Here is a 14591-nt window from a genome sequence, read left to right as displayed (position 1 = left end):
ATATTTGAACAGCCCTTGTTCTCGGACTGATCAGGTTGTCACTGTGCGTAGTAGTAGATATTTCCCGGAATGGTTCTGGGTTCACATATGCAAGCAAGAAAGGAAGAATACCGGAACAATGAAAATAGAAGGGAAGCCAAGAAGAAGAAATATATCGAAGAACGTAAGACAGGATGCGGGGGGTATCATCGTGCAACAACTAGTGCGCCTGTAACTGTGCAAGTGGGTGAAGTTGACCGAAAAGAGGACTCGGAGAGAAAAACAGAATACGAATGTAGATAAATGGAAAAATAAAATATGCAGGGATAGCAAATATGCTTTTTTTCAGTCTAAGATGACGACCGACGAAGACTGATTTGGTGCTGCGTCTGCCGTAGAGCGTGAGCTGTCGAGCTTTGGCCGTTGAGCGACTTCGTTCTCCAGAATGCTTGGTTTGCGTTTTGCAGCGGGGCTGGATGGTTGTTCGGAAGACGGGCAGTCTTCGTCGTGCTTTACGTTCCAAGACCCGTCCGCTTTGATGACTAGGGAGCGGGCGCCTTCACACCGGTTCGTGCGTCCCAGCTCTCTGCGTACATTGGCGAGAAATTCGTCGACGACGAGCTTCTGAGGGCGAGCATCTTGACGGCAAATGGGACATCTCCAGTCTGCTTCTACAGCTGACTGGGTGCCAAATTTGAGAACACGGGTCTGCAGGAATGTCTCGTGGTCAAAGCACTCTGTGTGTTCACAATGGGCGCCGCGAACAGGCACATTGAATAGGCGGGCGGTGTATGGATCGACGAGGTTGATCTTGAGATCATCGCTCACGATACTCAGCTCATCGTCCTCATCGTCCGGCTTGCGTGTAAGCCTTCCACATATGCGCTTTTGCGACTCGGCGGCTGGCAGGGATTGGGCGAGGGATTTCCCAATGGCGAGAGTGCAGAACGTGATTATTTCTAGAGCCATGGCGTAGGTAAAGTCCTTTTGTTCAGCCTGTCCCAGGATGAAGCCAATCTGAATATAATTCGTGTCTTTCTGGAGGTACGGCGTGATATCTAGCGGGAGATCCCTAGTGTTGTGCATTTTGCGGCGCGGACGGAGATCGTTGCCATTGACCTGCATGTAGATTGCGGTAGGCCATGTGGTCTCGGCAACACACCAAGAATGCTCGCCTAACTCGAGGATTGATTGTTGAACCTTGATACACCTCAGTCGATAGATTTGGTTGCCATTCACTACGGTGCGAAGCATCCGCTTTCCCGTTTCTTCTTCCTCGTAAGAGGCGCAATTTTTCATTTCTTTCTCGGACAATGTCAACCTCCATTTGAAGGAACGGTTTGGCTGGCGGAGAACTTGTGGTCCCACAGCAAAAGAGGTCAAAAGCGGCAATAACTCTGATTGTTGCTTCTCTCCTCCTTCGCTGATGAAGAAGTGATTGACCGGGTCGCGAAGGTTAGCCTGGTGAATTGCAGATCGATTGGGATCTGGTCTTGTGTTTATCACGGGAGGCAAGCCGGCTGGTGGAAGGAACGACGTAACGCGGCGTTGCTGATGCTGTGGTTGCTGTATTGTGGCATATTGCGGGTTAGGGTGCGGGCCTCTGCGGCCTGCTAGCATATGCGCCATATGGCCTGGGTGTTGAATAGGTCCCGCGCTCTGTGACACTAACTGTTGAGGTTGCTGAGCAAACTGGCCCGGAGACATACCAGGGCGTGTCATAAGCTGAGGTGCAGCCTGCACGACTGGGGATGGGATATTGCCAGTCACCGGCAGCGAACTCGCCTGCAACTCTGCGCCACGTCGTTGTGTCGATACTGTCGAAGTTGGATCCCGAGGGCTGCTTGATGGCACGGTGACAGGACTTCTGATCGCTGCGGGAACTACACCATTCATACCCTGCACACCAGAACGCGGCTGCACATAAGGGGGTACATAACGTGCAGAGTTCTGCGCGTTCGATGCAATCGTTGCAGGCCCAGGAGCCGATATTGACTGGCTCGAGCCTGCTACACCCTTGACAGGGGGGGAAATCCCGTAGGACCCTCCGCCATTGCCCTGCATCGCGCTGAGAACACGGTGGTACCGCCGCACAATTTCTTCGTTTTCGCGAGCTCGCTGTACAGCAGGGATGCTAACGATGAGGCTGCGTTTGAAGTAATCAAGATCTTGGATGAAAATTTCTTGCAGCTGACCTTCGACTCTGGCGCTCGGGATCCGGCGACATAGACATAGGAAGATATTGTACTGCAACACAACCGACACGACGTTGAGTGAGCGAACCATATCTTCCACTAGAGGCGGATGGTTCTTCATTTTCACTGTGTTTTCGAACCCAATCCAGCAATCCACAAAGCAAGCCAAGAGACGTCGAACGCCATCTAGGGCCTGCTGGTAGAAATGGTCTTTGAGCAGCTCGGACATTGGCTGAGGGAAATTGACACACCAACTCAAGAAACCCTCTGAGGCTCGGCTGTTGTCCACCAAAAGATTCCGCACAACTTCCAAACCCTGTAGATGCTTATCAGTGAATCGAATGTCGTCGCCTCGAAGATCAGCTTCGCGCAGGCTGCTCAGGCAATACACCTGGTGGAGGGCTAAATACACAAGATCTCGTTCTTGACAAGCATAGCCTAGGAGGTGAAGCCGTGGAATCTCCACCGCCTCTGACATGGGCGTTAATTGCACCGTCCTCGCTATGCAGTGGTCAACGGTGTATTTTGCCCGCTTAAAGAATTCACGTGTAAGAACTGGACCGGAATCGTCGGTCGGCAATACTTGGAAGGCGCCATTTGTCTCTCGATATGACGTTACTCGGGCGTGCGCAGAGCTAGGCAAAATATGGGACGAGTTTGACTGAACATCGAGTGTATATGGAGCAGCGCGAGCATTTTCTCGATGAGCTGACTGGGGTTTTCCTTGTTGGTTGTTTGGCAGAGACTGGGAAACAGGGAAGGGACCTACCATGGAGGCATTAGGCCGTGGTTGATTCAGAGTATTCGTAGGAACTTGTTGAAGGGGAGGTGACGGGAACGCAGTCGTAGGGGGACTGGCGATGGGCGGTCCATATCTCTCAATTGCACTTATAGGACTGGTGCGCGATCGAGGTGGAATGGTGGGGTCGGGTGAAGGTAGTGAAGAGGCCGACTGCTGTTCTAGGTGCGCCTGTAACTGCTGCTTCTGCTGATACAACTGAGCTTCGGCGGTTGTAGGTAGAGCTTGAGAATAAGAGGCGGGGGAGCGTGTTAAAGAAGGTGGCGTATTGGAGGTGGGCGAGATCTGAGGACGATGCGGGCCAACATTCCAAGGGGCCGCGGGGGCAGACGAGGTGACCGGACTCTGGTTAGGGCGGAATGAGGTGGAATTCTGCTCCGGATGGAATGAAGAAGGATTTCGCATGCCTGTCGGACGCGTCGGGGAAGCCGACGAGACCGCGGCCACCGGCGGCGTGGAAGCGGATGATGTTGGGCGAGCAACGGCAGGAGAATCGGCACGAGGAGAAGGAGGAGGGGGAGGGCGAGCAGCAGAGGGCGTGGACGAGCTGGACACGAGCGTTTGGATGGAGGGGTTCTGGTTCCTGCTGTGCTGGGGTTGATTGAGGATCTCGGTGCCGGTGGACATCCACGATCTCCGAGCAGCGCCCAGAAAAAGGTTGGCGGTGGAGTTCGAGCTGGTCAGTTCGACGCCCAGTGCCCCCAGGCGGCTGTTGCGACGCGGGGGAGTATTGCTGACATTGTTTGGCAGGTGCGAAGTCATCCTGGCATCTTGAAGGGCAGTTTGGACGATAGCGAGGCAGACGACGGAGGACTGCAGGACAAATGTTTGCTGCCAATCAGTCTGTTTGATTGCGACAGGGAAGCCAGGGAAGCCTTGCGCCTGGGTTGCCTCTTTCGGTCTGCGTGAAGTCGGTGAACAAACTTAGACTGCAAAACTGGTTTGGAGAAAGAAACAAAAGGGAGAAATAAATAGCTGGCTGAGTGGTTGGGCTCAAGGTACTTTATTTCTTTTGGAATTTTCTGCTGAATATGCAGTGCTGAAATGGGGTGGTCATTGAGATATTCACTTCCAGCAGGTGAAGGGCAACATGCAGGAAGCCATGCCACAGTGACTCTGTACCCCTGGATCTTATTCTAAAAAATTCCATGATTCAACAGTAAAAGCTAATTATATATCTATAGTCGTTTTTCGGCGTTCTACACAATAACATTTACGGTTAAGGTCAGTTTCTATTCACTTTGTCCCATCTAACAGTTAATACTCCAGTCACCATACGCTATATGACAAGCACATTCCTACAAGCCTTCGCCTATTGGGACACCTCAGGCTCATACAAAGCTCCGACTCAGTGGAACCCCTGGCAGCCGACATAAATACCAGCGAGTCTCGACTCCCTTGGGGCTGTGTATATCCTGTTGTACGTTGATAGCTGCTCATAGGTTTCCGCGGCCGCTTCGTCTCTACACCACACATAACGCCAGTCAAACCTTGCAATAGCGGCCGCCTCAGAAGGTGAGTCAATGACAAGCGGCTTATTCAGGAGTCGCCCATCACGTTCGATCTCAAACCCGGTTTTCAAAAGGTCGTGTGCTCTGCCCACGGTCGACAAGCCAACGATCCGGTCATTCTGTACGAAATGAACCATCTGGCGCGTGCTGCTATTGTCAGAGTCACCTATGCTTGAGCAAGTGCCGGATCTATAGACGAAACTCAGTTCGACTATAGCCATGTCTTGGAAGTATGCCTCGGCTGTGACGATGACATCTTTGAAGCCGTTGTCTGTTGGTATTTCAAGATAAAGCTTTCGTCCATGGTCAAGGGAAGACCATTGTTGTGGGACCGTTATCTGCCTGCGCCGGTTGCGGTCTGTGGAGGTGACAGCTTCGGTCATATTCATTATCCGTTATCCACGAGATAGCTGTCAGTTTTTCAAGGTGGTTGCCATTATATTGGTAACGCAGCTCGTTGGACGATGAGTTTAAGTCCGGAAGAACGAAACAACACTACGAGCATACGATGTTTCGATGTGTATGGCAGCTACTTGACTTGATTTCATACCAGACGAAGGCAGGCCTGTCGAGGTGAGCCAGATACTCAATGACTACACTTCCTCATCCTGAGACATCTCTATACTACCGCCAAGCTCAATCATCCACTGCCCTACAACACCGGGGCTTGGATGATTATGATATTCGAGCTTTAGCCCGGAAATGTGAGCAGAGGATCTGGATCAGTTTTGCGTCCCCGTAGACGCTTGTATCCTCCGCACATTCTTGAGCGATGCGTACGTCTGGCAGTTACCGGTAATCTTGCTGCTGATGGAATACGAGCGCTTTTGGCCATATTCGAGTTGATCATATGACGTTTGATGGCATCCGTGATCCAACGTATCCGGTAGTATGGGCTGTTTATTATCACGTTGTTGGGACTGGATACCGATTTAGGTGAAGCCGAATTTGTCTTCCTGCGTCGGGTCAGGCTGAAGCTTCAGCTAATCCAAACACCGTATAAGAACTACTACTTACCGACTCAACGGCGACAAGCCCCGTGATAGTGTGACTGTCCGGCAAGCTCTGTATCAGCTCAGTAGCTTCTTGTTGAACTCGATGATAAAGAGGGGCTGGCGATATAGTTCGCCCATAGTTCGTTGAGGTCTAATCCCTTTTTAGCTTTTTCTTGAGATGCTCGAGGGTGAGTGGGGATGAGTAGAAGAAATCTGCAAGCCGCACAGGCTGGGCGGCGAGTGCCTGCCTAGAATGCGTTGTATAAAACTAATTGGATTGATGCGCTCCCATTTTGGTCCATTGATAAAATAGGAGATCCCGCAGCCGCCGTTCAAGCCAAAAGAGTAGAGACCTCTCGTGTGAGTAGGCTGTTTCGATCCCGATTATTGGGTGGAGACCGGGCGTCACATAGAATGTAAGTCTTTCCAATAAACGAGAAGCAAGCCTCCTGGGCCACCGAAGTCAATGTCGGTCAGTGGCAGAAAATTCTGGGGAGGCCAAGGAAGCGAGAGAGTACTCAATCTCAACCCATCCTGTAATGGGGCCGGCGATATCCATAGACGGGATCGTACAGAAGACGGACTCATCACGTCTTGAGACGCAGCCTTTGGGGAATCCACAGCATGGTCGACCAGCTGGCTGATACTCATTGAAACGATCTTGGATCGAACTAGACCTGCGAGCAAATGGTGCCCATATGTTCCCTCTGGCATGCTAAGGGTTCCAATACCAATGTCCGTGCCATGGTTCTCACCAACCCAGCCTGAGGAGTTCAAATCTGTACACTCAAGCTTGATTCCTCTTAGCCCTCAGAGCAGAACCCCACGCAGATTTCTTTCACATTCGCATCGGAGTTGGAGGGTATCTTGATCCACTTCGCAGGAGAAGGGATGTGATATCCGACTAGACAGGCGATGTTGCAGCCGCCCAACGTATGAAGGTTTATTCCTAATATAAATCTGCGCGCTCCAATCTGAACAATTGAAACGCCTATTCGACGTTCATGCTGTCGATCGAAGGGTGCCAACGATTGAGCCCTGTAATGGAGTACCCGACAACCCTCAATCAAGGGGCTGTCTGCGCTGATAGAGGCTAGCTGCCCGGGGAATGAGCCAAGTACTTTCATGGCCTGAAGCTGCTCTTTGGGGCTATGAAAATAGCAGCTTTGCTGCTGCAGGGGGCTAAAGGCCGATCCAAATGGGCCGTCTCGAAAAATAGTCTCTTGTTCGACAAGAGCAGCAATAGGCTCCAATAATTGTCGAACTCTCTCCCGGTTGATCAAGGGCAGAAGTCCTCTTTTGAGTGATGCCCTAGTCTCGAGATAGAGCTCAAACCGGTCCTGTAGATCGGTGAGACAGGGGAAGAGAAATTCGGCTTCCTGGCCGAGAAGAAACCTACTTCGCCAGTATGAATGCGGACGCGTCTCGACAGCTGCAAGTAGGGCTAGATCACGGCATACCAACCTGATATTTTGGAGCTCATCAAAGGACAGATATGAGAAGATTTCGAACAGTAGCTCAAGCGATAGCCGATTACCGATAGTGGGATACTCGTACCGTTCTAGTTTCCTGTAATCGGTAGATGAGGGTAAACGCCTGTGGCCATCGGGTCCACAAGGGTCTCGGCCCAGGTGTGCTGTTCGTTGCGATGCTTAGTTCCTACCATGGACATGCTTCTTTGTGAGGTAACATATGTCCTTCCCACCTCATAATGCGTTGCACCTTCAATCGAAGGTGGAAGAAATGGCCCATGGATCCGCGTAGAAGTGTGAGTCCGGGGGTCACCATTGGTCGCCAGCTAGACTTGTGCATATGAGCAGCACCCTAATAGTCATGTCCGAACTTGAATATAAAGGCATCAGTGCAGGGGTTATGATGAAGCTGGTGGAAGACTGACTCTGCAATGGCCGCAGAGAGTCGTCCGGCCCATGGCCGAGTCTGGCGAGAAGTAATTTCCAACACGACTTATGGAAGGCATGGCAGCAAGGGCACGATCTGATAAATGACAAATACCCCGTTCGTGCAGCGTCTCTGCGTCTACGTAGGCGTAGGATAGGTTGCTGTCTAGTGGTGCATAAAGCCTGTGTCGTAAGCGCACTATCCCCAGCCCTTTTACGGCGATATTGCGAGCGGGGTCTGAGTAAAGGCCTCGAACTTCTGCGTACCAGGGGTGGGCATTGGTCTCTGGAGCTGGATGGTCACCATGCGGGTAGCGGCCAGGTAGGAGGATGACTCTACAGAGGGGGCAGTACACGTTAGCATTCAGGGGAGGCATCGCACGTTTTAGATAAGCTCCATTGGCTTATACAGGCCACAAGAAGTATGGACTTGACAGCGGCGCAATCTATCTGAAGCAGCTCTGACAGGTTTAGAGGAAAGGTAGTCATTTCTTTCCAATATTAGTCACGTGGGATTGCCGTCGTGGCTGGGTACTTACCGGTAACAGCTAGTAGGAAACTCAGTGGTTCCTGCCCTACGAGAGTAGCTAGGTGAAATCCCCCTTTCTTATCGTTGTTGGTTGATTATCTTTAGAATTCTAGTGATTAAGGTTTATTGGCTTGTATTTGGCCGTGAGTTTGTGTATCATTGTGATCATAATATGTGTGTCGATCCCGGCAGGGTAAGAATATATACTGCAGCTCTATACAGAGTGTTGATCCTGGACCTCCGCCCACCATACCCAGTAGACATTACCCGTCAATTGCTACCCGGTCTATGAGCTAAAAAGTTCCTCAGCTTGCCAACGCCTGTGCTCAGTATTTAACATTGGAAGGTAAAAATAGAAAAGTCAACAAAGGGCACTGCAGACGTTGAAGGCGGTCACGTGATGTGTACAATCCCTTCGTGCAGTGAGACGTTTTCATCCAGTCTCACTAGTAACACTATATTGTCCAGCGGAGGATAGAGTATCTGTTTATAGAGCGGACATGCGTTGAGCAGCTTACTATGTCTATTATGCTTAGTTTGACCTGCTCGGCTACGTAGGGGCGCCAATTGTAAAGTGATGCTGGCTCCAATCACACACTTCGGCATTGACACTTCAGCTTTACCAGGGCTTTTCCAAATTCCTCTCTACTTTCCCCTCTTATATGGGCAAAGTCAGAGCCTGCAGTCCGCCAGTTCCTGCCCTGCTCCTGCTGCTCTTGCTGCTCTTGCCTGCTCCCTTCCACCTTCCTGGCCACCGGAAGTCTGGTCCGGGCCTCGACCACCCCCCAGCGAACCATTTGATTAAGCATCATTCCAGACTCAATCCAGTCTATCTGCCCTTTCCCCCCACTTCGAGACCCTGGAAGTCCATTCTTCTCTACATTCATTCATTCAATTACTTCTACTATCTTTATCCAAGGTAATTTCGTGCTCGAGGGCCTTGCTTTGCCAGAGAGCGGAGGTGACGCGCTGCGCTGATCCCGCTCTTATATTAATTATTCCGACATTATTCTATCAAGTCGTCCGAGAATTCACTCGCGTCTCCCTTTCTTCTCCTCTGTCCTCGCTGTCTTCGACCCCCGAGCTGCATTCCCTGGGCTCTCCTCGGGCTGAGCACCATGGTTCTCTCATCTGCGCCTCGTGCGTTTAGTCCTGGAGACATTCTCCTCGTTGTTCGTGAGTTCCTCGTTTTCGCCGGTCGCAAATCGAGCCTCCACCCCACTCTCACCCTCCGCGCCTCGGCCTCCTCTGCCCCCTCTATTGTCTCACATCATGACTGACACATGCCAATTTGATTTGTAGACGACTTCGATGCGCGCTCGGAGGATGAACTTACGCTGCGAAAGGGCGAAAAAATCGAGTTGGTAGAGCTGGATGATGGTTTCGGCGATGGGTGGTATTTAGGCAAGGATGTGAAGACAGCAACGACCGGTCTCTTTCCAGGGGGTGCGTGATCCGCTCAATAATCTGTTTTACCAAGGCGCGGCTCTCGCTGACATGGGTGTCTCAACCCCTTAGTTTATACCACCAAAGCACCCAATATCCTTGTGCGACCTCGGACCGATGGCCCAGAACCAGATGCGCTCAAGTCCGATGGACCTGAGCAACGAACGACCGCCCAAGAAATTCCCACACCAGATGCCGGCGACCTTGTTTCAACACCCGTGGTCGACGATTCCACCCCGCAAGCTTCTCGACACACTAGCATGACCAATCTTCGGGGTGCTAACGCGCAGAGCGAGATGAACCCTTCCCTCCTCGCGCCCACGCAGCAGCAGCAACAAAATCGGTCCAGCTCTTCCCCTTTGCCGAGCAGCACCAAAATAGCAGGCGATATCGCGCAATCTATCCGTCAGACGCTAGACCCCAATATGAATGGTCAAGATAGCCCAGTCATGAATGAGACCCTGAGCGTGATTGACGAGCACATTACGGACCTGAGTACTCCACGACACAGTGTGAAGCCGTCCGCTGACCAAAAAACGATCAACGACTCTGCAAGTGAATACAGCAGCCATCTGGATCACAGGTTGTCTTATATTAATGGCCATGAGACCGACGAGGAGGAAGGTAATCAGCCTTCCGAGGAAGACGTACGGAGATGGAGCATTTCAGAGACTGTGAAACACCTGCGTCAGTTGGAGATTGAAGATAAGCACTGTGATATTTTTGAAGAGCAGGAGATTACGGGAGATGTGCTTCTGGACATGAATCAGGATTTCATCATGATGAAGGAATTTGATTTCGGAGTGATGGGACGGCGGCTGAAAACATGGCATAAAATCAAAGCATTTCAAGAAGACATCAAAGGATTTAGAGAGCAACAGTCTTCAACTGCCCGCGGCTCGGTTGCCAACTTTTCGACAACATCTGAAGAACGCTCTGCGAGCCGTGCTGGTCAAACAGGACCGCTGCGCCCCAGGGTACCGAACTATAGAGGCTCATTCAGTGGCACCACTCAGCATCCGCGACTGGTCAGCAACAACATGCAGAGCGAATCAAGTTCACCAATCACTCCTCAGACGCCATCTGTTCCGTTCATGGACCATACTCGCCGACCGTCCGCCGCCTCTATTAGAGAGATCAATCATCAAAGACGCCATTCGTCGTTGGACGCAACTCCTCACTCCTCTCCACACATTGGAACGTCCCATGGCAAGAAGGCATCCTTTGACCGCGGCTGGACCATGTCTACATCACTCGCTGCACAGCGGGCAACTCCCCGTCCTGGAACCTCTTTAGGCGCTTCCAGTATTGGCTCTCAGAACGCCAACGGAGTGGACTCGGCCGTGACTGATGATTTGGACCGCGGATATTTCTCAGGACCGGAGGTGGACTCTCGAGCGTCGCGCAGAGTGCTCCAGAAGCGAGGATCGGTGGCCGGCAGCGCTCACTCCATGCAGTCGAGCCACGCTGAGGCCAATCGGAGACACTCACGGATCAGCAGCGTAGACTCGATCATCGATACCCCTCCAAATGACCTGAATGCGGGGACTACATATCCCATACCTACCAAGGGACGACTGCGCAGTCTGAGCACTCGGATTTCCTCCCAGCAAACGCCTCGCAGCGCCGGATCTAAGGGATCTGGTGGCGGAATTTTCTCGTTTGGTCCAAAGGCTGGAAAACCCGATTCTGACTCTGCGCGCTCGGCCCCGCAGTCGCTACAGCAATTCAAGAACGCCGGGCCAAAATTTCGACGTGCTGTTGGCCTCCGCACGTCTGCCGATACGGCTAGCAAGGCTGTCGATACCTCTGTCGTCCCTGCGTCCCCTATCAATGATACTGATCCGGCCTCTGCTCGAACGGGGTCGACTACACCTTCGACATCGAAAAGTTCTGAAAGACATAGCACTGACGGCTCTGGAAAGGCCGGGGAAGCCGGCATATCAATGCCACGAGCCCGACCCTCTGTCAAGGCCGGTGTGAAGTCGAAGAAGGACACTAGTGCTTACAGGCGGGGTCTGGAGAAGAAATCGCCACAGGAGCAGATGGATGGCTGTGAATACTCAGGCTGGATGAAGAAGCGGTCGTCAAACCTAATGACGACCTGGAAACCCCGCCTTTTTGTCTTGCGTGGTCGTCGTCTTTCGTACTATTACTCCGAGAACGATACGGAAGAGCGTGGCTTGATTGACATAACCTCTCATCGAGTTCTCCGGGCCGACAATGACCCCATAATTGCTCTGCACGCAACGATTACTGGCGCTACGGTTTCGCCCACATCGCCGGCAGGCAGCATCCAGACCGGCAACGGCTCGGCTTCGGAAAACGGCTCGACGTCGGAATCGAAGCGGGGAGACAAGGAAGGCCCGTTTTTCTTCAAACTCGTCCCGCCCAAAGGGAACCGTACGGTGCAGTTCACAAAACCCGCCGTCCATTATTTCCAGGTTGATAGCGTCAAGGACGGCCGCCTGTGGATGGCCGCGTTGATGAAGGCGACCATTGATCGAGACATCCAGCTTCCGGTTGAAACCACAAACAAACAGAGGACCATCAGTCTCAAGGAGGCGCAACTGACGAACCAGCGACCCCCGGCTCTGATGACTGAAGCTCCGGCATCGACGGAAGAGACATTGGTTGAAGACGTTGCTGTCGAAGATGCTGCCGCAGAGGATGCCGCAGAGGACGAAGAAGTGACGGGATTGATGATTCAAGGTCTCGACATCAACCAAGTTGAATCGCCTGTTGATATTGGGGAACCTGAACGCCCGTCAAACCCCTCGAATCCGTCTAATCCCCTGGGCGACCTTGATACCGGCCCGTCAACTCTGCTACCAGACACGGTTCGCACCTCTCAATGATTGACGTGACCGAAGACTGCTGTTCTTTCCTTCCTACATTACATTCTCTAATCACCTTTATATCTTATGTTTTGGCCCTATTGCTCTACCCCTGGCGTTAATGTGATATACCCCTGTTTCGGAACGTGTTTCAACGGTCAGCATCATCCTTTTTTATAATCTGACATGGGTTTCCTTGGAGTGATTGGATTTTGATGAGACATCGGATGATGATTTGGAAGTTGTTGGACTGTCACGAATGCAGCGAGGAATGTAAGACTGGATCAGTGTATGCGATATTATATAGTGTAATAACTAGCTAGTCTAATCGCTATTTCCTTATTGTACTCAAGCACTCTATCTTGTGGTTCATAGTTTATAATTCCTGGTGTATGGAAGATCTGCACTCTCCCCGCGCCGAGCCGCCAACAGAATTAAACCTGTCGCGAAGTCAAGCTTGTTTATATCTTCCCCTTTTCATTATCCAAGAATAATTGATGAACATGAAAGCCTAACATAATATCCATACCCCTATCATCTATGCCGTCAACTCGATGTCCCTCCGCTGGATCCTCTCCCGCCTCCTAATTGGCCTCCTCCCGCTCGCCCTCACCACAACCGTCTACCTCTACCTCTACCCCGTCTTCTCCGGCTGCGCATATCCTCTCCCTACACACAATGACCTCCCCAATGCCGCAAACAACCCCAGCGCGTTTCTTCACACCCTCCGCCAACACCTAACCCCGCAATCAGAGTCCACCGTCGACCCCGAAGCAGCAATCTTCCGCCTCCTCGTCCTAGCAGACCCCCAGCTAGAGGGCGACACCTCCCTCCCCCGCCCCGAATACCGTCTGCGGTCTCGGCTCCGCAGACACTGGGAAGATACCCTCTCTTCAATACAAACTGCGCCGTCCCCCTTCCATCCCGATGTATGGCGGACTATCGAGGATGCCCTGCGGAGCCTCGTGAACCGTGACCTCCCACGCGCATTCGCGGCCACGCGGAAACGGCTCGATTTGTTGGGGAATGACTATTACCTCGCGCATATATACCGCACGCTGCATTGGTGGACGCGGCCTACGCATGTTACGGTTCTGGGAGACCTCATTGGGAGTCAGTGGGTTAGTGATGAGGAGTTTGCGTGGAGGGGGGAGCGGTATTGGACGCGTGTGTTTTCCGGCGGCAAGAGGGTAGAAGATGAGATCACGAGGATGGGGGAGAAGGGATATGCTTCGGCAGAAGGAGGGGAGGGATTAGATGAGTTACCCTCTCCGTCCTCATGGGCGCACCGGATTATCAATATTGTGGGGAACCATGATGTGGGTTATTCGGGGGATGCGAGTGAGCGGCGCATTGAGCGTTTCGAAGAGGTCTTTGGCCATGCGAATTGGGATATTCGTTTCCAGCACCCACCTGTCAAGGTAGATGGGGCGAAAGGAAAAAAAGAGCTAACGCCAACACTGCACCTCATCAACCTGAACAGCCTGACGCTGGACGGACCGCCTTTCTCGCAGGACGTCCAGGGCCACGGCTACGCCTACATTAACGATGTCATCTCGCACCGATCATATCCGGTCGAAGACAGGACGACGTTCACCCTCCTCCTCACCCATCTCCCGTTGCACAAGGCCGACGGCGTCTGCGTGGACGGGCCGTACTTTACCTTTTTTGATGCTGACGATGCAGATGAGAGTCAGCGGTTCAAGGCCGGTGGGCTGCGCGAGCAGAACCACCTCAGCGAACATGTTAGCACGAATGGTGTCTTGCAGGGTATCTTCGGTATGACTGGTGATGACAACGCACCGGGTGGTGGACGGGGTCGGAACGGGCTTATTTTGACTGGGCATGACCATGAAGGATGTGATGTTGTTCACGCCATACACAGGACACAATCTTCAGAAACTGCTACAGACGAAGGCGAAGGCGAAGACCAACAACCCTGGACATGGAACGCAACCCGCTACAACCCTAACCTTTCACCTGACTCCTCTCAACAACCCACCCCTTCCATCCGCGAAATCACCCTCCGCTCCATGATGGGCGAGTACGGCGGAAATGCCGGCCTCCTATCTCTCTGGTTCGACGCCCACTCCGCGGAGTGGAAGTATGCTGTCTCGATGTGTTCCGCGGGCGTGCAGCATATCTGGTGGGCTGTGCATGTGATTGACATTGTCACTGCAATTGTTGCTGTGCTGTACGGTCTTGTCTCCGTTGGGTCTCTGAGGTCGTTTGCGAAAGATAAGGGGCCGGTCCCAGTCGTGAGAGGGGATAAGAAGGCGAGATAACGGATATCTTGTCCTCTATGACGTCCACTGTTGGTGATACTAGAATGTACTATATGGGGCATTGGTTGGGTACTGGTGAAACTGGCAGTATCAGTTGTTCTTGAAGAATGGTTTTGA

The 14591-nt window shown here is 52.3% G+C and overlaps 3 protein-coding genes across 3 annotated transcripts; 1 reads left to right on the top strand and 2 right to left on the bottom strand.

Annotated features, from left to right (window-relative positions):
* Window positions 1–324: 324 nt before the first annotated feature.
* On the bottom strand, window positions 325–3735 carry BDV17DRAFT_283840 (MIZ zinc finger domain protein; the record flags this gene model as incomplete). The annotated part of the gene is made up of 2 exons (XM_073760432.1): window positions 325–3345; window positions 3421–3735. The coding sequence occupies 2 exons, from the start codon at window positions 3733–3735 to the stop codon at window positions 325–327; spliced, it is 3336 nt and encodes a 1111-aa protein (XP_073612397.1).
* Window positions 3736–4321: 586 nt separating this feature from the next.
* Window positions 4322–7754, bottom strand: BDV17DRAFT_283839 (uncharacterized protein; the record flags this gene model as incomplete). Its single annotated transcript, XM_073760431.1, has 9 exons — window positions 4322–4857; window positions 4981–5049; window positions 5110–5173; window positions 5246–5404; window positions 5502–5596; window positions 5749–5834; window positions 5889–6271; window positions 6307–7040; window positions 7493–7754. The coding sequence occupies 9 exons, from the start codon at window positions 7752–7754 to the stop codon at window positions 4322–4324; spliced, it is 2388 nt and encodes a 795-aa protein (XP_073612396.1).
* Window positions 7755–9024: 1270 nt separating this feature from the next.
* On the top strand, window positions 9025–14578 carry BDV17DRAFT_283838 (putative polarized growth protein (Boi2); the record flags this gene model as incomplete). Its single annotated transcript, XM_073760430.1, has 7 exons — window positions 9025–9082; window positions 9209–9352; window positions 9425–12192; window positions 12459–12462; window position 12497; window positions 12899–14413; window positions 14518–14578. The coding sequence occupies 7 exons, from the start codon at window positions 9025–9027 to the stop codon at window positions 14576–14578; spliced, it is 4551 nt and encodes a 1516-aa protein (XP_073612395.1).
* Between the last annotated feature and the right edge of the window lie 13 nt (window positions 14579–14591).

The sequence above is a fragment of the Aspergillus undulatus genome (assembly GCF_047715775.1).
Source record: "Aspergillus undulatus strain CBS 261.88 unplaced genomic scaffold BDV17scaffold_52, whole genome shotgun sequence".
NCBI lineage: Eukaryota > Fungi > Ascomycota > Eurotiomycetes > Eurotiales > Aspergillaceae > Aspergillus > Aspergillus undulatus.
The sequence above is the reverse complement of the archived record's forward strand: the minus strand, read 5'-3'. Positions and strand labels throughout refer to the sequence as shown.